Source organism: Neomonachus schauinslandi, chromosome 5 (assembly GCF_002201575.2).
Source record: "Neomonachus schauinslandi chromosome 5, ASM220157v2, whole genome shotgun sequence".
NCBI lineage: Eukaryota > Metazoa > Chordata > Mammalia > Carnivora > Phocidae > Neomonachus > Neomonachus schauinslandi.
This window is the reverse complement of record NC_058407.1, coordinates 59,348,623-59,370,683: the sequence shown is the minus strand read 5'-3', so window position 1 is coordinate 59,370,683 and position 22,061 is coordinate 59,348,623. Positions and strand designations below refer to the sequence as shown.

General features: G+C 41.1%; 2 protein-coding genes across 2 annotated transcripts in view; one reads left to right on the top strand and one right to left on the bottom strand.

The window, feature by feature from the left end:
* Positions 1–7,790: 7,790 nt before the first annotated feature.
* Positions 7,791–8,580, bottom strand: LOC110577413 (gametocyte-specific factor 1-like). Its single transcript, XM_021686740.1, has 3 exons — positions 8,440–8,580; positions 8,071–8,191; positions 7,791–7,804 (listed from the first exon to the last, which is right to left on the bottom strand). The coding sequence occupies exons 1-3, from the start codon at positions 8,578–8,580 to the stop codon at positions 7,791–7,793; spliced, it is 276 nt and encodes a 91-aa protein (XP_021542415.1).
* Positions 8,581–14,254: 5,674 nt separating this feature from the next.
* NCKAP1L (NCK associated protein 1 like) overlaps positions 14,255–22,061 on the top strand; it is a 41,238-nt gene continuing 33,431 nt past the window's right edge. The window contains 3 exon segments of the mRNA XM_021686796.2: positions 14,255–14,378; positions 15,433–15,543; positions 16,696–16,788. Of these exon segments, the coding sequence (XP_021542471.1) occupies positions 14,277–14,378; positions 15,433–15,543; positions 16,696–16,788 (306 nt within the window). The 5' untranslated portion in view covers positions 14,255–14,276.

The window sequence follows — 22,061 nt, the reverse complement described above, 5'->3', positions numbered from 1 at the left end:
AAAGAAATAAAAGGCATCCAAATCAGCAAAGAAGAAGTCAAACTCTCACTCTTTGCAGATGATATGACACTTTATGTGGAAAACCCAAAAGACTCCACCCCAAAAGTGCTAGAACTCATACAGGAATTCAGTAAAGTGGCAGGATATAAAATCAATGCACAGAAGTCAGTGGCATTCCTATACACCAACAACAAGACAGAAGAAAGAGGAATTAAGGAGTTGATCCCATTTACAATTGCACCCAAAACCATAAGATACCTAGGCATAAATCTAACCAAAGAGGCAAAGGATCTATACTCATAAAACTATAAAATACTCATGAAAGAAATTGAGGAAGACACAAAGAAATGGAAAAACGTTCCATGCTCATGGATTGGAAGAACAAATATTGTGAAGATGTCAATGCTCCCTAGAGCAATCTACACATTCAATGCAATCCCCATCAAAATACCATCTACTTTTTTCAAAGAAATGGAACAAATAATCCTAAAATTTGTATGGAACCAGAAAAGACCCCGCATAGCCAGAGGAATGTTGAAAAAGAAAAGCAAAGCTGGCGGCATCACAATTCCAGACTTCCAGCTCTATTACAAAGCTGTCATCATCAAGACAGTATGGTACTGGCACAAAAACAGACACATAGATCAATGGAACAGAATAGAGAGCCCAGAAATGGACCCTCAACTCTATGGTCAACTCATCTTTGACAAAGCAGGAAAGAATGTCCAATGGCAAAAAGATAGTCTCTTCAACAAATGGTGTTGGGAAAATTGGATAGCCACATGCAGAAGAATGAAACTGGACCATTTCCTTACACCACACACAAAAATAGATTCCAAATGGTTGAAAGACCTCAGTGTGAGACAGGAGTCCATCAAAATCCTAAAGGAGAACACAGGCAGCAACCTCTTCAACCTCAGCCGCAGCAACTTCTTCCTAGAAACATCGCCAAAGGCAAGGGAAGCAAGGGCAAAAATGAACTATTGGACTTCATCAAGATAAAAAGCTTTTGCAAAGCAAAGGAAACAGTCAACAAAACCAAAAGACAACTGACAGAATGGAAGAAGATATTTGCAAATGACATATCAGATAAAGGGCTAGTATCCAAAATCTATAAAGAACTTATCAAACTCAACACCCAAAGAACAAAGAATCCAATCAAGACATGGGCAGAAGACATGAACAGACATTTTTCCAAAGAAGACATCCAAATGGCCAACAGACACATGAAAAAGTGCTCAGTATTGCTCGGCATCAGGGAAATCCAAATCAAAACCTCAATGAGATACCACCTCACACCAGTCAGAATGGCTAAAATTAACAAGTCAGGAAATGACAGATGTTGGCAGGGATGCGGAGAAAGGGGAACTCTCCTACACTGTTGGTGGGAATGCAAGCTGGTGCAGCCACTCTGGAAAACAGTATGGAGGTTCCTCAAAAAGTTGAAAATAGAGCTACCATACAACCCAGCAATTGCACTACTGGGTCTTTACCCCAAAGATACAAAAGTAGGGATCCGAAAGGGTACGTGCACCCCGATGTTTATAGCAGCAATGTCCACAATAGCCAAACTATGGAAAGAGCCCAGATGTCCATCGACAGATGAATGGATAAAGAAGAAGTGGTATATATATACAATGGAATATTATGCAGCCATCAAAAGGAATGAGATCTTTCCATTTGCAATGACGTGGATGGAACTGAGGGTATTATGCTGAGTGAAATAAGTCAAACAGAGAAAGACATGTATCATATGACCTCACTGATATGAGGAATTCTTAATCTCAGGAAACCAACTGAGGGTTGCTGGAGTGGGGGGTGGGGTGGGAGGGATGGGGTGACTGGGTGATAGACACTGGGGAGGGTATGTGCTCTGGTAAGCACTGTGAATTGTGCAAGACTGTTGAATCTCAGATCTGTACCTCTGAAACAAATAATGCAATATATGTTAAGAAAAAAAAAAAAGAAGAAGATAGCAGGAGGGGAAGAATGAAGGGGGGGAAATCGGAGCCGGAGACGAACCATGAGAGACGATGGACTCTGAAAAACAAACAGGGTTGTAGAGGGGAGGGGGGTGGGAGGATGGGTTAGCCTGGTGGTGGGTATTGAGGAGGGCACGTTCTGCATGGAGCAATGGGTGTTATGCACAAACAATGAATCATGGAACACTATATCTAAAACTAATGATGTAATGTATGGGGATTAACATAACAATAAAAAAACTAAAAAAAAAAAACAAAAACAAAGAAAAAAATGTCAAATGTTTAAACCCAAGGGTCATTTTTTTCTGTAAAGTTTTCTAACCTCTGAGATTAAGTTCTTATGTTTTCTTGAACCTCCTTCCACCCTCCTTCCCTCCTAGCACTTAAAACTGTGTTCAGGCCAGTGGTTCTCAAAGTGTGGTCCCAGACCACAGCATGAATATCACTTGGGAACTTGAGAAAATGCCAATTCTTAGACTTTACTACAGTCCTACTGAATCAGAAACTCAGGGGTGAAATGTCCCATCATCTGTTTTAACAAGGCCTTCAAGTGATTTTATTTTAATTTTTTAAAAGATTTTATTTATTTATTTGTCGGAGAGAGAGCACAAGCAGAGGGAGCGGCAGGCAGAGGGAGAAGCAGGCTCCCAGCTGAGCAAGGAGCCCGATGTGACTTGATCCCAGGATCCTGGGATCATGACCTGAGCCGAAGGCAGACACTTAACCGACTAAACCACCTAGGCGTCCCAGCCTTCAAGTGATTTTAATACCCACTAAAGTTTGAGAGCCGTTGCCTTATACTATAGTTGTCAACATTGCTCCTTTATAATGGACCATGGCCACTAATTTTTTTTTTTTTTGGCCACTAAAATTCTTAAAGAGACTAAAATATTGGAGATTTTTTTCTTTCCTCATTTTATACCACAGCTGCTTGGGAAGCCCGTACAAAAAGGTCATGTGATATGGACCAACAATAGGATAAAGCTGGGGAACCAATGAGTTATATTTGGTACGTTATCTATGATATGAGTAATGGGCCCTAGCAATTTTTCTCCCATAGTTCATTCTGTGAATGTAAAAGTGGAAATCTTAAACTTGATCATAGTGAAGAAACTTTATAGCTAGAATGTCTTATTACTATTTCAGAAAAATATAATTTAAATTGCCTTGGTAGGACTTTTTGGTGAAGATGAGTGCATTTGGTTACCAAGGTTTTTGAAAGGTTGATTTATTCAGTATAAATATTTAGGCCAGGGTACTGATTCTCTTTTTACCCCATGTCTATATAGATTCTTCACATTCAGCAACTTTGATTTTTTGTGTGTGTGTGGGTGGGCACAGGACTATTACATAGTCAAGATCATGCCTCTCCTAAAGCATCTTATAGTTTATTAATAGTAAATCAGAATGAAGGGGTTAAATGGAGACATAAACCACCTGTTATGGGAGTATGGAAGGAATAGTTAAGACTTTGGGAATCTAGGCAGGCTTTGAGGCAATAACTTTGAGCCTTTGTTTTTTAAAAATAAGTATTTTCTGTAAGTTTTTTTTTTTTTTAAAGCTTTGATCAAATGTTATGTCAAAGGCCAAAAAAAAAGTGGCATTTTAGTTACTGATGTGCCTTCTTTTAGGGGCTCAGAACTTTTTTTTTTTTAAATATTATTTGAGAGCAAGAGAGAGGAGGGGAGGGAGAGTCTTAAGCCCTGAATGTGGAGCCCAACTCTGGGCTTGATCTCACCACCCTGAGACCACGACCTGAGTCGAAATCAAGAGTTGGACGTTTAAGTGGCTGCACCACCCAGGTACCCCTCAAAACTTAAAGTGAACTATGAGTAGATCTGGCATCCATATTTTGAATGACTACTGCCTAATTATTGATGTTTTATCCCTAAGACTAGGATGGCCAACCTGGTTTTTTGTTTATCTCAGGATAATTAACATTCCCCCTTTCATCTCAAGAGTATCCTGGTTTGAAGGAAAAATTATGTAGTCACCCCAATTTTTTTTTCTTTAAAGATTTTGTTTATTTATTTAATAGAGAGAGAGAGAGAGAGAGAGAGACAGCAAGAGAGGGAACACAAGCAGGGGGAGTGGGAGTGGGAGAAGCAGGCTTCCTGCGGAGCAGGGAGCCCCATGCGGGGCTCGATCCCAGGACCCTGGGATCATGACCTGAGCTGAAGGCAGTCGCCTAACCAACTGAGCCACCCAGGCGCCCCGGGATAAGACTTCTAAGGGCAAAAGATATCCATTTGATTATAACTTCTACCCTTAATTTTAAGTCTAAATATACCTGAACCAATTGGTAAACTAGCAACAAACCAAGGTCATTATTTTAAAATTAACTAGCTGAAAAAAAAAATTACAGCTTAAGAGGAACAAATTTTGGCCTGTTATAAATTGGGTCTCGGTTCAGTTTAAGTACCAAGTATGTGAATATCTACTACGTGCATAGCACCAGGCTAGTGGTATATGGTATAGCAAATATAAAGTAGCATGTGATTCTGACTTCTCTTGGCAAGGTTTGTGGTATGATTGAGGCTGGATGCCTGGAAGGTTTAAATGTGGTGAGGATTAAGAATTAGACTTAAAAAAAACAAAACAAAACTAGAAAGGGCTTTCAATGGTTTAAGGGCAAGGGATGACATTTTAAAATGAACAGAGTAAAAAGAATAAGGTGTTTTTAAGATGGGAGTAAACAGACTTCTAAGAGTTAAGAGGGGAGATTTGGAGACATGCTCCAAACTCAGCTTGTCATAAAAACTGTAGCTTTTGTTCTGTTCCATTTTTTAAAGTAAGCTCCACACCCAACGTGGGGCTTGAACTCACGACCCCGAGATCAAGAGTCACATGCTCATCTGACTGTGCCAGCCAGGTGCCCCCAAAACTGTATCTTTTAAGCATGGAAGATGTGTACAAAACTGATTGAAGAAGGTTGATCTGATTGTCATATAGTACATGACTTGGAGGAGGAGAAAAATAATTGGAGGATAAAGAACCTGATTAAGGAATTAGCGTAGCACACATGGTAGCTGTCTTTCCTCTACTAATAAGGGAAATAGGCACATAAGCCCTCTGGCCTTTCGTTTGACAAATGAGGATATGAAAACAAGGAAGAATAAAAATATCCAATGAAGCTTGTCATAGGAAAAATATTCTTTATTTAAATAAATAAAAACATGTTAAGATGCCAACAATGACTGGAGTTGTTACCTAAAACAGTTAAGATTTCCCTGAAGTTTAAAAAAAGACAATAAATTTTCTTTCTGCTGGCTCTTTAATCCACAGCTTCTCCATCAGTTTTTCTGACCTATGGGTAGAAAAAGAACATTAAGGTAATGTCATTTTGAAAGTGTTTTTATGGAAGACCTAAGCTTGATGTGCATTAGTTGCATTTCAAATAGAGTTCTAGATAGCTTTTTCTCCACAGTCTGACTTAAAGCCACTGGGACTTTCCCTGCTTTCTATTGTGGGGGAAGAAGGACTTAGAATAGAAAATAGGTTTAATTTTTTATTTGTTTATATATTTTTAAAGATTATTTATTTATTTGACAGAGACAGACACAGCAAGAGAAGGAACACAAGTAGAGAGAGTGGGAGAGGGAGAAGCAGGTTCTCCGCTGAGCAGGGAGCCCGATGCAGGGCTCGATCCCAGGACCCTGGGATCATGACCTGAGCCGAAGGCAGATGCTTAACCGACTGAGCCATGCAGGCGCCCCAATAGGTTTATTTTTTAAAGAATAAAAGTTTGTCTAAGAATCTTTGAAGATTTAGAATACATTAGTGGTATTAGTTAAAACTATGTTAAAAAACTATGTTTAAAAAAGTTACTCTACCTTTTCTCCAGGACTTATAGTTGTTAGGATGTTTGCCATCCATAGTCTCTTTTTTTATGTCTCTTGAGTCACTGTAGATGACGATCAAAAACGGAAAGTTAGTTGAAGAACAGAACTAGAGATTTGGTCTAGATAACCAGCTCTAGGAGATTTAAATTACTTTATCAAAAAAGGTTGATATTATTAAAGGTCAGAGTAGGAATTATTGATTTTGTGCAAGCTTCTGTATTACGTAGTTCCTTTGTACTTCCTGTCCCCCGTGTATATGGTGGTAACTCCACTGATGGCTTCTCTAACCCTTAGATGTGCCCTTCAAGTTTGTTAGGTTGAGGATCCTTGTTAGTGTATTTCATGTATAGTGTACTAATTATTTTCCCTTCCAAATTTTGGGAATTGGTTTTTTATTCCTTGAAAATCTTACATAGAATTGAGAACCTTGTGTAATCAAGTCCTTAATGGATTAAAGTCCTAAGTGAGACTTAGTGAGGGAATGGAAGTACTCAGAGCCCATGAGTACAGATCTTTCAAAATTCATAATTGAAGTTTACGCATTTGCCATGCCTATGACCTAGTGGCCAGCTCACTTTAAAAGTCAAACTTAAGGGGCACCTGGGTGGCTCAGTTGTTAAGCGTCTGCCTTCGGCTCAGGTCATGATCCCAGGGTCCTGGGATCGAGTCCCACATCGGGCTCCTTGCTCCGCGGGAAGCCTGCTTCTCCCTCTCCCACTCCCCCTGCTTGTGTTCCCTCTCTCGCTGTCTCTCTCTCTGTCAAATAAATAAATACAATCTAAAAAAAAAAAAAAAAAGTCAAACTTAAAGGTATTTTGCTCTCTATTCCAATAACTTCTATAAGATGATTTATCTTACCTTTCACAGACCAGCATTTTTGGAGCAAATGTCTTAAGAACAAATGAAGGAGAATGATGGGTGTTATCTAGAAAGAAAGAGAGGATGGAGACGTGATACAAGGCCTGAGCATCGTTATATTGTTGCAGAGAAAGTCATTGGCGGCAGAGATTTGAATCTCCCTTCCATAGTTGTTGCTGGGAATTGGCTGCTTTGCCAGGGACTGCATTCTTACCAACTTGACGTTAGGTATGGTCATATGACTAGTTTTTGCCAATGGAATGTGACTGGAAGTATTTTCTTCGGGGCCAAGATGCTTAAGGGGCACCTGTATCTCCATTCTCTTTTTGTGGCAGTTTGGGAAGCCAAGTGTGGAAGGTGACAGTCACAAGATGAAAAGAGCCTGTGTTCTCAAGGCACGATCCCCACTGAATACTTGCACTGGGCTTTTATACAAGGAAACATCTGTTGTATTAAACCATGATATCAATACAATTTGAACTTTATCTGTTAAAGGAACTTGCATTACTCTATTATATTCTCTTTTATAACGTGCTACATTTTATTTTATTTTTTTAAAACAAACATTAGTTTTTTAAAGATTTTTATGTATTTGACAGAGATAGAGAGAGAGAGAGAGAACACAAGCAGGGGGAGCAGCAGAGGGAGAGGGAGAAGCAGGCTCCCTACTGAGCAGGGAGCCCGATGTGGGGCTCGATCCCAGGACCCCAGGATCATGACCTGAGCCAAAGGCAGTCACTTAACCAACTGAGCCACCCAGGTGCCCTAACGTGCTACATTTTAGAGAAAGGATATCACTTAAGATAGGATAAACCCAAACCTTTCAGAATACAAGTTTCAGTTTATACTAAATACTTTTGTTCCGTGGAAAGTGACCAGATATTGGTAAGATAAGATTCTTTAAACTGTTATAAGTGATTTTAGGTTTGAATTAGACTCCTTTTTGCTGGGTTGCCTCTTCAGAGACAGATGAAATTCTCAGATTTGTTTGATTGTTTTGAAGGATTTTGTGGGAGGAGTATTAAGACTTAATTTATCCAGGACTACAGTACTTAATTAGCTACGAAGGACTTGGGGTCCAAGCCTTCATTTATGACTGTTCACTGATTCACCCTTGCTCACCTATGTTCCAGACATCAGGGTCAAGGATCTGATTGGCAGTATTAGAAAGTTTTTCATTTGGTTCCAAACTTGGAGAGAGAAACTTTGGAAGGTTAAATGGCTCTGAAATAAAGCAGACCAGAAGTTATAGAAGCAGAGTAGAAACTTCCTTTTGTTTTTCATTCCTCTCATTTGGCTAAGACTTCCATAGTTACGAAATATGGAGGGTAGGGGGCAATAGCCCTTGATGTCACTTATCTGCCCCCCCCAAATTAAAAAAAACTTACCATCATCTATCGCAGTTCTGTTGACACAGTTAGCCTCATGTTCCTTGAGCCTTTTGATTGGGACAACATGGCAAGCATTATATTTGCAGTTAGCCATCTTTTTAGCTATCTTCGGATTTTTCTAAAAGAGAAAAAGCTCTCGTTAAATGGCCATTATACAATGCCTGTATTCCACCCTCCATTCCTTTCTGGAAATGCTTAAGACAAACCATTTCCAACATTAAGAACTGCTAAGTGCTATGTATGGTCAGAAGCTTGTTCTTAAAAAAACAAAACAACAGCAACAACAAAACCTTTAACTGTTTATATTCTGAGTTTATTTTTCTCCCTCCAGTGACTTAATTTTTTTTTTTAATCAGGAAAACTTACCTTTCTACATGATGCCAGATGGTACTGTAACCTGCTGGCTGGCATCCTGTGGTTTGGGTCATAAGGACATATTTCTAAGTCTTCTGGCTCCAGGAGGCCTAAATAGTAGGAACCATGGGTTGGCCAAGAAAATATTGACATTTAAGATCAGGTAGTTTTGACATAGGCCTACTTTCTGTTCTCAAAAGAATAGTGAGAGAGATGGGTATCTTCCTATGAAAGTTTGTGATGACTAAAGCAATAGCCTAGTCAGTTAGGTAATAGAACTTCACTGCTTATATGCCTTGGAAAACCAAAAATTAACATTTGTACATATATTTTAGTCGTATAGGTTGTTTTGAATAGAATTCTTTGCCCTCAAATAGAGTATTAAACAGGCAGGGCTCCTTGGAAAGCTCACAGTACTGGGGTATGATGAAGTTTAACACCATCAGCTTGAGTGTTGAGAAAGCAAGGCTAGGGCAGCTGGTCCCTTTACTGTTCAGCATTGCTCCCTCCCATCTCTTTGCCAAATCTATCTAAATTAAGCTCTTTGTTAGAGAAGGATGCTACTTGTCAGATCAGCACAGCCACTTTTGGGGAGAGGGGATCAGAAGAATGAACAGTACCATGTTCAAGTTCAGGCTACTTTATAATTATGTGAGAATGCCAGTCTGAAATCTCTAAAGTTGTAGGTATTAACATATGAAGACTCCTAGAAGTGAACTAAGAATATACCATCTCAAATCTGCCACATTTTACTGCCAATAGGAGGCCTACTTTCCCTTATGGCTAGCTGTCTTTAGCTATCCTAGCAGATATTCACTTCAAGGATTCCCAAGTTTCCAGGCAACAGCTACAACTGAGATTTCTGCAAAGCAGGGACAGCATAGTCTGATAGGAGGGAAAAAGATCAAGGCAGACTGGCATAAGCAGTAAGGATAGAAAAGTGCCTAGAATAGCCCATTTCAATTCTGCTTTGCATCATGCCTAGGGCATAGACAAAGGGCACAGAGCTAGACTGTTAAATGTCAGATTTTCCTGAGGGCATTTAGATGATTAAGTCCAGGGATTTAGACTCAGGTACCTTTCAGGAACACAAGACAGGGTGGCTCTTTAAAGCTTACACTGCATATTAGTGATAATATTAGAGCCACAAACACTTATTATAAAGTGAATTGGCTTTCTGGAAAATAAAGGTTGCAGTATAATCCAATATTGTGTGGTTATCTTTAGATTCTTAAAGATAATAGAAGAAGAGCTTTAATACTGATGCCTAATTATTGCTAGCTGAATATCCCATGTTGGGAGGCCAAGATTATAATGGAGGCCATTTGGTTTAATACATGTTAGACTTGGCAAGAGGATTCCAGCCTCGATGCTACCTTGACAGTTAAACCGAGTCTAAAGGCTCTTGAAACCTACCTTATTCTTGAAGCAGTGTCCCTCAGGAATCTGAAGGGAAATGTCTGAATCTGAAGAGGCAAACAATCCTTCTGTAGGTCAAAACAAGGCAAATAGCTGAAGTTCGGAGAGAGGGAAAGCGAAGTACCTTTGTCAAGTGATGTGAATCAACTTTCTGTTCAAGCTACTCAATTCCTCTTCTCCCACCATATGGTCTATGGTTTCTCAGAGGTTTGGAAGTTTTTGATGTCATAGTTAAGTCTCAAAGAGGTGGATTTCAATCTTGGTTGTGCAGGAGAATCACTGAGTAGTTTTAAAGTGACAGATCTTCCAGAATTATTGGATCAGAATCTTCACAAATGGGGTCTGGCTAACTGTGGCTTTAAAGGAGTTCCCCAGGGGATTCTGATTTGTAGCCAGGGTTACGAGACCCTGCTCTGAGGTAATTAAGCCATCCTCAGGAGGGTTCTTTCAGTTTCCAGGAGGAACTGCTGCATGATCTTTCCAGTGAGGTTTCTCTAAAGACTACTAGTTGGAATGATGAGTCCCATCTTTAAACCTGGCCTTTTTCTTTATGGGGTGCCAAGTAGAATTTCACAAAAGTGACATAAGTTCACTACATACTAAAAAACCCCAAATTTTACTTTCTTTTTGGCATTCTTAATCCAGCATACCGGGCCTTGAGCCGAATGTTTACAAACACCATATCATCTAACCACTTCTACAGGTATATGAGAGATTACCACTGTTTTATAGATTAGGAAACCAACTCAGTGGTGATAGATACCCTAAAGTAAGTTACAAAGCTAGTACATGTTTGGGTGACATGATTAATATTATTTGAGGTAATACATGTAAAGCCCTTAAAGTACGTGGTACATAGTAAGTAACTAGGTCATCACGTCACATGTCGTAACTTATTTAATACACGCAATATCTGCATGCGATAGGAAAGATTCTCAATATCCTCTCCACTTTGCAGGCAGGGAAACTGGATCAGAGCTGCTAAATGATACAGTTGGGATGTGGACTCAAGGTTTCTGGCTCCAGACCTGGGCTCTTTGCCTCTAAGTCATAAGGCTTAGTCCACTGGACTCAACAATATTCAAGCCCCAAATTCTGCCTGATGCCAAAATGTAGGCTTTTCTCATATACCAAGTACAAGGAAACGAGTGTTTCCAGGCTCCAGCAATCTCACAGTTCAGCTGAGGTGGCAGGATAATGTGAAATAGGCATATCAAGGTGGGACCTAATTTAGATGTGAAATACGTGGTAGAGACCAAATTCAGCAAGGGCTCGACTTAGGACTCTTTGAGCCAGATCCAGAAGATTGACTAGGATTTGGGTCAGCAAGAGGGAAAGCATACATACTTAAGTGAGAAAGGCAGAAATGAACATGGCACATGCGCAGTAGACTACTAGGTTTGTCCCTGCTAGGTTGGGGAGTATATATTAGGGAACAGGAACAAACTAGATCAGCTTTGTAGGGAGAGTCTTCAACAAAATTTTCAGGAGGATAAGAAATGCGAGTGAAAAATATCCAGTAGAACTATACTAACCTGGTAAGAAGGCTGTGGCTGTACTAGGGCTCAGCTTCCTACGAGTTGGTGCCTCACTGCCTGCTCTTAATCTCCCCCATCAGTGTGAAAGACCGGTAGAAATCCTGCAAATGCCTGTAGTAGAACCTGGGTTTCTTTGATAACAGCAGGTGATTCAAATCTTTGGGGCCAATAGTACCTTATGCCAGACCTCTAACCTTCTAGGGACTCTATCCAGTAAATAAACTGAAAGGCAGATTCTATTTTCCGAAAGTGTAAAGTTTCCATTAGAGATGTTTGAAATTTCATGTGTTAAGCACTGCCGTCTTCTTGCTTCTTTAAAAAATATATTCTCTTGGGAACAAACATATTTTTTATTTTATTTTATTTTATTTTTTTTTTTTAAGATTTTATTTATTTATTTATTTGAGAGAGAGAGTGAGAGAGAGAGCACAAGAGGGGGGAGCGGGAGAGGGAGAAGCAGGCTCCCTGCCGAGCAGGGAGCCCGATGCGGGACTCGATCCAGGGACTCCAGGATCATGACCTGAGCCGAAGGCAGTCGCTTAACCAACTGAGCCACCCAGGCGCCCCGGGAACAAACATATTAAGTTTATGTATTTAAGCTTATTTAAGTTTCTGTATATAATAATGCTAATCAGCTCCCTCCATCCCTCCACCCCAGGGTTTACTGGGATAATGTAAGAGCCGTGGATATGGAAAATGAGAATGATTGAAAAGCGGAGAAAAGGTATTGGATAGGAAGTAGATATGAAGACAAATCAATGTAGAATTTTTTTGAGGACCTTCTGCTTCTTGCCTTGAAAGAAACTTGAAAGTGAGTCTGTTTTCTTGAGTTAGGGAGCTAAGGCCCGGTTAGAATGGCAAGAATATTTTAGTGCTAAAATTCATTCAGTCTTCTAAGATTTAAAGTCTACTATTAGGGGGCGCCTGGGTGGCTCAGTTGGTTAAGCGACTGCCTTCGGCTCAGGTCATGATCCTGGAGTCCCTGGATCGAGTCCCGCATCGGGCTCCCTGCTCGGCAGGGAGTCTGCTTCTCCCTCTGACCCTCCCCCCTCTCATGTGCTCTCTTTCATTCTCTCTCTCTCAAATAAATAAATAAAATCTTTAAAAAAAAAATTTAAAGTCTACTCTTAGGGTGCCTGGGTGGCTCAGTCATTAAGTGTCTGCCTTAGGCTCAAGTCATGGTCCCAGGGTCCTGGGGTTGAGCCCCACATTAGGCTCCCTGCTCAGCGGGAAGCCTGCTTCTCCCTCTCCCACTCCCCCTTCTTGTATTCCCTCTTTCGCTGTCTCTCTCTCTGTCAAATAAATAAATAAAATCTTTAAAAAAAATAAAGTCTACTATTAATTTCCTCTTGTTAATCTCAGTTAATTTGGTTCTTCATAAGGCCTATTTCCCAAGTTAGTCTTTTTTTTTTTTTTTTAATTTTATTTATTTATTTAAGAGAGAGAGATATAGCGAAGAGGGAACACAAGCAGGGGGAGTGGGAGAGGGAGAAGCAGGCCCCCTGCCGAGCAGGGAGCCCGATGCGGGGCTCGATCCCAGGATCCTGGGATCATGACCTGAGCCTAAGGCAGACGCTTAATGGCTGAGCCACCCAGGTGCCCCTTCCCAAGTTAGTCTTAATAATTCAACAAATAAATCAGCATATTTACTGAGTGGTTACTGGGTCCAAGAGATTAGTGTTTCTCAACATGTATCTGATGGAACATTTGTCTCAAAACCTTCCAGGGTACTTACAAATGCATATTTCTAGGCCCCACTGCAGACTTCCTAATCCTGAATCTCAGGGGATACGGATTGATCTCAATTTTTTAAGCACCTTTAAGAAGGTGGACTAGAGGGGTGCTTGGGTGGTTCAGTCAGTTAAGTGTCTGCCTTCAGCTCAGGCTCAGGTCATGATCTCAGGGTCCTGGGATTGAGCCCCACATCCGGCTCCCTGCTCAGCGGGGAGACTGCTTCTCCCTCTCCCTCTGCCCCCCTCCTCCTGTTCATGCTCTCTCTCTCAAAAAAAAAAAAAAATCTTAAAAAAAAAGAACTATTGTACTAGAGCTGTGGTTCTCAAACTTGAGAATGCACTGGAATTACCTGGAAGGCTTTTTGAAACAGAGTGCTGGACCCTACCTCAGAGTTTTGGAGTCAGTCGGTCTGGGGTGGGTCCTGAGAATTTGCATGTCTAACAAGTTTCAAGGTGATGCTGATATGACTACACTTTAAGAATCACTGTACTAGAGTATTATGAAAGATATAAAAAAATATTAGATACAATTCCTGTCATTAGGGGCTTATGATGTAGTAGGGGGAAATAAGATATATACCTAAAAATATAGTGAAGAATATGGTGTTCTGTATAATATTTGACACTAGATGGGGTAATGAGGAAGAGTTGGGATTTAATCTGGGCCCTAAAAGATGGATAGACCTAAGGTTCAGCTGAGAATAACAGGCATTCTTGATGGGGTTACATAAAAGCGGAAGTAGTATAAAGGTGTATGGGAGTGGGGAGGGTCGATCCTTTTTTGTCTAGTGTTGAGCTTTTTATAGGACACTAGTGAAGGGTTAAGGCCAAAAAGGTTGGTACCAGACTGTGGAAGAGACTTGAGAGCCTGTCCCTCTCCCCTGCCTCCACCCGCTTTGCAGTCTTACCAAAAGTGCTGCACCGCTAAAAAGAGGAAATGTCTCCTGCTGAGTGTGCAAGAGGAAGCACAAGAAAATTCTGAAGGTCTGTGAGCCGTAATGACTGCTTTCACCCATGAGCCAATTGTAGAGGCAACAGGAAGACCAGCGCACCAACCAGGCTGGGTCCCTCCGCCCCAGGGGGTGTCACCACCCAAGCTGAAAGTGTTTGGGGAGATTAGACATTGCTGTCCGGATACTCCTCTCTCTCGGTGGCCATCATGTCTTTGACCTCTGCCTACCAGCATAAATTAGCCGAGAAGCTCACTATCCTGAATGATCGAGGTCAGGGGGTTCTCATCCGCATGTATAACATCAAGAAGGTAAGCATGAGCAACTGGACTTGTACCACTTATTCCAGCAAGAGTAAGACAGGGGACCCTGAGGCCGGCAGTTCCAGGGGTTAGACTCCCTCTTCTTTCCCCGCTGGTTTTAACTGGCCTTCAGTCACTCGGATTACATAGGCCAGCCAGTGCCAGGAGGCAGAAGGGGAGGCTTTTTCTAGGTATGAATCTTGCTCCAGTGAGAGTGTCTGCTTTCTGCTGGGTATACGGGGGTAGGAAACAATTTTGTTCTGAGTCACTTGAATAAAGGTCTGGGGTCTAGAATTCTGGGTCTCATTGTTTATTGCTGATCCCCCATACTCTGAATATATACAAAGTGGGGTCTATGGCAAAAACTTTTCCATGGAAGTATTTCCCTCCAAGGAAAAAGTAGATATGGTATTTCAATAAAATATGGGTAGATGCCTTCTGAGGTACTCAGTGTCTGAGAGTTCATGCTGTAGTTGTGTGTGTGTGCTTAGGATAGGAACTGTGGAATTGAGAGATGCTGGGGACAAGATCAGGCTAGGGGGTGAGGGGCTGGGCCTAGGGAAGTGAAGAGATAAAGATGGGCAAGTGTGGGGAGTTTCTGAAAGAGAAAATAGGGAGAGGGAACTTTTGTGCATTTTGTAATAAAACAAAATGTAATAAAACATGGTTTCTCTGACCCCACATCCCCCACAAACACCCTTTGGGATGAGATACTTACATATGGACATTGTGACACACTCACCCATGAAGTCTAACCCCCAAGCAGCTGCTTTTCTCACTCCTTCCGGTTCAGCTGAGGGGTGGGGAGAGAGCTTCCTCTTTGTACTGGGGCTGAGCAGACACTGAACTCCTCTTGGTAAGACAAGATACCCAGGTTGTTCAGCTCTACTGATAGTTGGCTTCATGCCCTGAAGCTTGTTTCTCATCTACTGTTATGCTTTTGTAATTAATTCCCAGATTCCCTTTCCATAAGAGAGACCGTGTGTAAATGAATGCAGCAGGAAGAAGTATGTTTGGAGGGATGGGAGAAAGGGTTAAAATACAGTGTGTTTTATTGGTGCAGACTTGTTCAGACCCCAAATCCAAACCACCTTTCTTACTGGAAAAGTCCATGGAATCTTCTCTCAAGTACATCAACAAGAAATTTCCCAACATAGATGTCCGAAACAGCACGGTGAGAACATGGTCCCCTCTGCCCCTTTCTCTGAAATAACTTTACACTTGGGTGGCTTAAACTGTCCTCTTTTGACTGCCTTTCTTTGAAGTTGGCAAGGGATGGAGTAGCCTTCTTTTAGTTTTCCTGGGCTCAATCACAGAGCTTCAGGTTCTTGTAGTCTTGAGAATTCTGAGATAAGATGGGATTCTCTCAGGGTAGGTTAGAATAAAGCATTGCCTCTTTCTCCATTGCAAGATTCACGATAACACCTTGTCCTTGTAGAGGAAGACAGTTTGATCAACCCAGCAGGGTGAATATATTTTCTGCTGTTCCTGTTTCCAACTTAGTGTTTCCTTGCTAATTATCTTAGTTATGCATCTCATGAACTATCCCTTACTTCTCCCCTATTAAATGTTAGCCCTAGATTTCTTACCATTGTACCTGTAGCATCTTCTCACTCTGCCTCTTTTGACTTTAATATAAATGGTAAGCTTCATTGATTGAAAGGGACCTTGAAATTTCCTCTCATTTAGCATTCTGTATCTAGTCAGGATCACATGCATCATTCTTTCTAGAGAATCTCCTCTGTTTTTTTTTTTTTTTTAAGATTTTATTTATTCATTTTAGACAGAGAGAATGAGAGAGACAGAGAGCACATGAGAGGGGGGAGGGTCAGAGGGAGAAGCAGGCTCCCTGCCGAGCAGGGAGCCCGATGCGGGACTCGATCCAGGGACTCCAGGATCATGACCTGAGCCGAAGGCAGTCGCTTAACCAACTGAGCCACCCAGGCGCCCGAGAATCTCCTCTGTTTAAGACCTTCAAAGTATTGGATATTTTCCAACTTTGCCAGTGTATTTCAAGCCTCTTCAAGACGTTTTAGGTAGGGGTGCTTGGGTGGCTCAGTCGGTTGAGTGTCTGCTTTTCACTCAGGTCTTGATCCCAGGTCCTGGGATTGAGCCCCACATCAGGCTCCCTGCTCAGCGGGGAGCCTGCTTCTCCCTCTCCCTCTGCCATTTCCCCTGCTTGTGCTCTCTCTCTGTCAAATAAATAAATAAAATCTTAAAAAAAAAAAAAGAATGTTTTAGGTATAACTCCTATTCTTCTTGGGTTACTTTGATCAATTGTCTTCTTATTTTGTGTTTTAAAATTTTTGTTTTGTGTTTCTCTCAGCAACATTTAGGACCAGTACATCGGGAAAAATCTGAGATAATTAGATTTCTCACCAACTACTACCAGTCATTTGTGGATGTCATGGAATTTCGGGTGAGCTCTCCCAGCCCAGGTCCCCAATGTAGGCATTATCCTTCAGAGGTTATTCCTTCTTTAGTAGATGTTCATTTTTTTTTTTTTAAATTTTTATTTTTTTATTTTTATTTATTTTTTTTTGCGAGAGAGAGAATGAGAGAGAGCACGAGAGGGAGGAGGGTCAGAGGGAGAAGCAGACTCCCTGCTGAGCAGGGAGCCCGATGTGGGACTCGATCCCGGGACTCCGGGATCATGACCTGAGCCGAAGGCAGTCGCTTAACCAACTGAGCCACCCAGGCGCCCGTAGATGTTCATTTTTTAAAAAAGATTCTATTTATGTATTTAGCACACGAGTGGGGGGAGGGGCAGAGGAAGAGGGAGAGAGAGAATCTCAAGCAGGAGCCCAATGTGGGACTCCATCTCACGACCCTGAGATTATGGGATTCTCTCAGGGTAGGTTAGAATAAAGCATTGCCTCTTTCTCCATTGCAAGATTCACGATAACACCTTGTCCTTGTAGAGGAAGACAGTTTGATCAACCCAGCAGGGTGAATATATTTTCTGCTGTTCCTGTTTCCAACTTAGTGGAAACATAAAGTTTGCAGAAGTGCAAAGATATGTAATGTGATATATGATAATGTGTTTCAAAAGTCTTATGTACATAGGAAAGATTTGGAACATTATACATGAAACTGTTAGAAATAACTACTTTTGGGGTGAATTATGATCAGCTTTAATTTATTAAACTATACTTTTTTAAAAAGATTTTTATTTATTTATTTGACAGAGAGAGAGAGACAACGGGAGAGGGAACACAAGCAGGGGGAGTGGGAGAGGAAGAAGCAGGCTTCCCACGGAGCAGGGAGCCTGATGTGGGGCTCTATCCCAGGACCCTGGGATCACGACCTGAGCCAAAGGCAGACGCTCAACGACTGAGCCAGCCAGGCGCCCCTAAACTATACATTTTAAATATTATTAAGTATTCACGTATTTTACGTATGATTCCCCAATATTTTATTACAAATCTACTGAAAAATTTCAGGAGTATTACAATGAATATTCTTCTACTCTTCTCCTGGAGTTCCTAATCATTAGTATTTTGCCATGTTTGCTTATCTTTATTTTTTTTCTGAACCATTTGAGTTAGTTGCAGATATTATGACATTTCCCTTCCTAAATACTTTAGCATATATCTAAGAACAAGAATATTTTCTTACATAACCCTAAAGCAATTATCTCACTCAGAAAATGTAACATTGTTACAATATTATTAGTTTTAATGTATAGCCCATGTTCACATTCTCATGGATAATACATTGAATACATTGTCATGTCTCTGTAGTCTTTAGAATAGTTCCCAGCCTTTTTTTTTTTTTGGTCTTCCATGACACTGACTTTTTTGAAGAGTCCAAACTAGTTATTTTTCAGAATATTCTTCAATTTGGTTTTGTCTGATTTGTTATTTGTCTGGTTGTAATATTTGGTAGCAATACTATATAGATGGTATTTTTATTTGAGCTTTTTTTTTTTTAAAGATTTTATTTATTTATTTGACAGAGAGAGAGACACAGTGAAAGAGGGAACACAAGCAGAGGGAGTGGGAGAGGGAGAAGCAGGCTTCCCACGGAGCAGGGAGCCCGACGTGGGGCTCGATCCCAGGACGCTGGGATCATGACCTGAGCCGATGGCAGACGCTTAACGACTGAGACACTCAGGCGCTCCTTTATTTGAGTTTTAAATAATGAGCAGGAACTATTTTTGTAAATGTAAACCAACTGTAAGAATTACTTGGTATAATGTTTTTGAAGGGCAAATTGATAATGTGTTTCAAAAGTCTTAAAAACACATACTTTTTAATGTATCAATTTTACTTCTAGAAATTATTCTTTCTTTTTTCCCTAGAAATTATTCTTCTTTTTAAAAAAGATTTTATTTATTTATTTGACAGAGAGAGACACAGAGAGAGGGAACACAAGCAGAGGGAGTGGGAGAGGGAGTAGCAGGCTCCCCACGGAGCAGGGAGCCTGCTTCTCCTTCTCCCTCTGCCTGCCTCTCTGCGTACTTGTGCTCTCTCTAGCTCTCTGTCAAATAAATGAATAAAATCTTAAAAAAAAAAAAAGAGAATGTACTCTTAAAAGAAAAGAGTGTATTCTGTTGCATTAAGATAGTGACAAGTTGAGGGGTACCTGAGTGGCGTCGTCGGTTGGGCGTCCGACTCTTGATTTTGGCTCAGGTCATGATTTCATGGGTCCTGGGATTGAGCCCGGCTTTGGTTCCACCCTCAGCAGGGAGTTGGCTTGGGGATTCGCCCCCTCTGCCCCTCCCCCCACCCGTGCACGTGCACGCACCCGCGCCTACACACATTCTCTCTCTCTTGAATAAATAAATAAATCTTAAAAAAAATAGCGACAAGTTGATAATTGATGTATCCAATATATAAAGATTTGGTTAAAAGTTCAGAGTATATGCCTATAAATGAATATACAGCTGTGAAAGATGTTAATATATATTTATGTTAATCGGCATAGAAAAATGTTCTTCAGGGGCGCCTGGGTGGCTCAGTCATTAAACGTCTGCCTTTGGCTCAGGTCATGGTCCCAGGGTCCTGGGATCGAGCCCCGCATCGGGCTCTCTGTTCCGTGGGAAGCCTGCTTCTCCCTCTCCCACTCCACCTGCTCCTGTTCCCTCTCTAGCTGTCTCTCTGTCAAATAAATAAATAAAATCTTAAAAAAAAAAAAGGAAAAATGGTCTTCACATGTTCTTTAATGTAAAAGCAAATTATAATACAGTAAGACATTAGATGTCCCTAATATAGCATATATTTACTTGGATAAACATGCATATAAATAAAATTTGAACTTCTGATGGGTGGGATTTTGAGAGGTTTTAAAAACTAATTAAAATTATGCCTGTTTGTATTTTCTAATTTTTCTGCAATTAGCATGTATTATTTATGAATTTAAGAAATAACACAAATGTGAGCCATCTGAGCAATCCAAGTTTGTGATGGTATCAGTATTTCTTCAGTGTTGCAAGAATATGAAACCCTGCTTTGGGCGCCCTGTGTCTACCCAAGGGGGCTAATCTAAGCCACTCAACACACAATGAAGAGAGAAGTGGGGCCATGGAAAACTGTAAAATCTGAAAGAGGGTCAGGTTAGAAGTTTTTTTTTTTTTTTTAAAGATTTTATTTATTTATTTGAGAGAGAGAGAGCACATGAGAGGGGGGAGGGTCAGAGGGAGAAGCAGACTCCCTGCTGAGCAGGGAGCCCGATGCGGGACTCGATCCAGGGACTCCAGGATCATGACCTGAGCCGAAGGCAGTCGCTTAACCAACTGAGCCACCCAGGCGCCCCCAGGTTAGAAGTTATTAATCTTGGAGTTGAGAGTAGTGGTGAGGAAGAAGGTAGGCACTGGTGGGGGTGGTTAAAAGAATGCTGGATGCATATAAAGCAGCCTCTCACTAGGAAAGGTTGGAGTCCAAAGGGGATTTTAAGACACTGCTGGGTGCTGCATTGGTAAAGTTCGGAGCCCAGGGTGTATGGTATGGCTCATTTAGGGCAAGAGGGATAATAGAGACACTGAGGTGTTGTGCATTGTAAGGTAGATAGGCTCTGAATCAGACAGACCTGGTTTCAAATCTCAGCTTTAAAACTTACCAGATGTATGACTTTAGACAAGAATCCCAGTTTCTTTATCTGTAAAATGGGGAAATAAGATTTCCTATGTGAGGTATTTGTGAGAATTAAATGAGATAATGCATGGAAAACATCTAGCTTAATGTTGAGCATATAGTAAGCTTAGAGGCCAACAAATGTTAATTCCATTCTCTTCTGATTCTTACCTTTAAGAGGATAAGACTTATGTAGTGACATTGTGTGAGTGGCTGAAAGCAAACCTGAGCTAAAACCTGTGGGAACTGGGTTGCAAGAAGGAGTTGTAGAAAGGCCCAGTAACTGAAGTCACATAGAGCTAGACAGGTTCAGAAGTCATGTAGTACAGAGGGGAAAATCATGGGCTCCATGTTCTCATTCTGTTACTATCCCTTACTAGTTTTTGATCATGTGCAAGTATCTTTTATTTTATTTTATTTTTATTTATTTATTTATTTTAAAGATTTTATTTATTTATTTGACAGAGAGAGACACAGCAAGAGAGGGAACACAAGCAGGGGGAGTGGGAGAGGGAGAAGCAGGCCTCCCGCAGAGCAGGGAGCCCGATGTGGGGCTCGATCCCAGGACCCTGAGATCATGACCTGAGCCGAAGGCAGACGCTTAACCGACTGAGCCACCCAGGCGCCCCTCATGTGCAAGTATCTTAACAGCTCCTAGCTTTGGTTTCTCCATGAGTTAATTTAGATAAGGCCTTTTGGGGAAGATAATATGGAAACACTTTTTCCTCATTTTAAAAAATTTGACAAATATATACACCTATCTAACAACCACCATAGTGACAGTATAGAAAATTACCTTTGGGTGACTGGGTGGCTCAGGCAGTTAAGCATCTGCCTTCAGCTCAGGTCATGATGCTGGGGTCCTGGGATGGAGCCCCACATCGGGCTCCCTGCTGAGCAGGGAGCCTGCTTCTCCCTCTGCCTCTCTCTCTGTCTCTCATGAATAAATAAATAAAATCTTAAAAAAAAAAAAAAGAAAGAAAGAAAATTTCCATCACCTCCAAATGTTCTCTGAGCCTTTTTTTTCCCATTCAATCCCTGCCTCCCCAACCTCTGGTCCTAGGCAACCATTTTTTTTTTTTTTAAAGATTTTATTTATTTATTTGACAGAGAGAGACACAGTGAGAGAGGGAACACAAGCAGGGGGAGTGGGAGAGGGAGAAGCAGTCTTCCCGCTTCCCGTAGGCAACCATTAATGTGCTTTCTAGATTAGAATTTTCTTCTCTTTTCTAGAGGTTCGTATAATTAGAATTTATACAGTATGCATTCCTTTATGTCTGGCTTCTTTCACTCAGTATAATGTTTTTGAGATTTATCTATGCTGTTTCATGTAACTACAATTCAATTCCTATGTTTTTAAAAGGATTTTATTTATTTCTTTGAGAGAGAGAGAGAGACCACAAGAGGGGTAGGGTCAGAGAGAGAAGCAGACTCCCCGCTGAGCAGGGAGCCTGATGGGGGAATCGATCCTGGGACTCAGGGATCATGACCTGAGCCAAAGGCAGTCACTTAACCAACTGAACCACCCAGGCACCCTCATTTCCTATTTTTGTTGAGTACTATTCCATTGTATGGATACAATTTCTCCATTTACCTGTTGATGGACATTTGGGTTGTG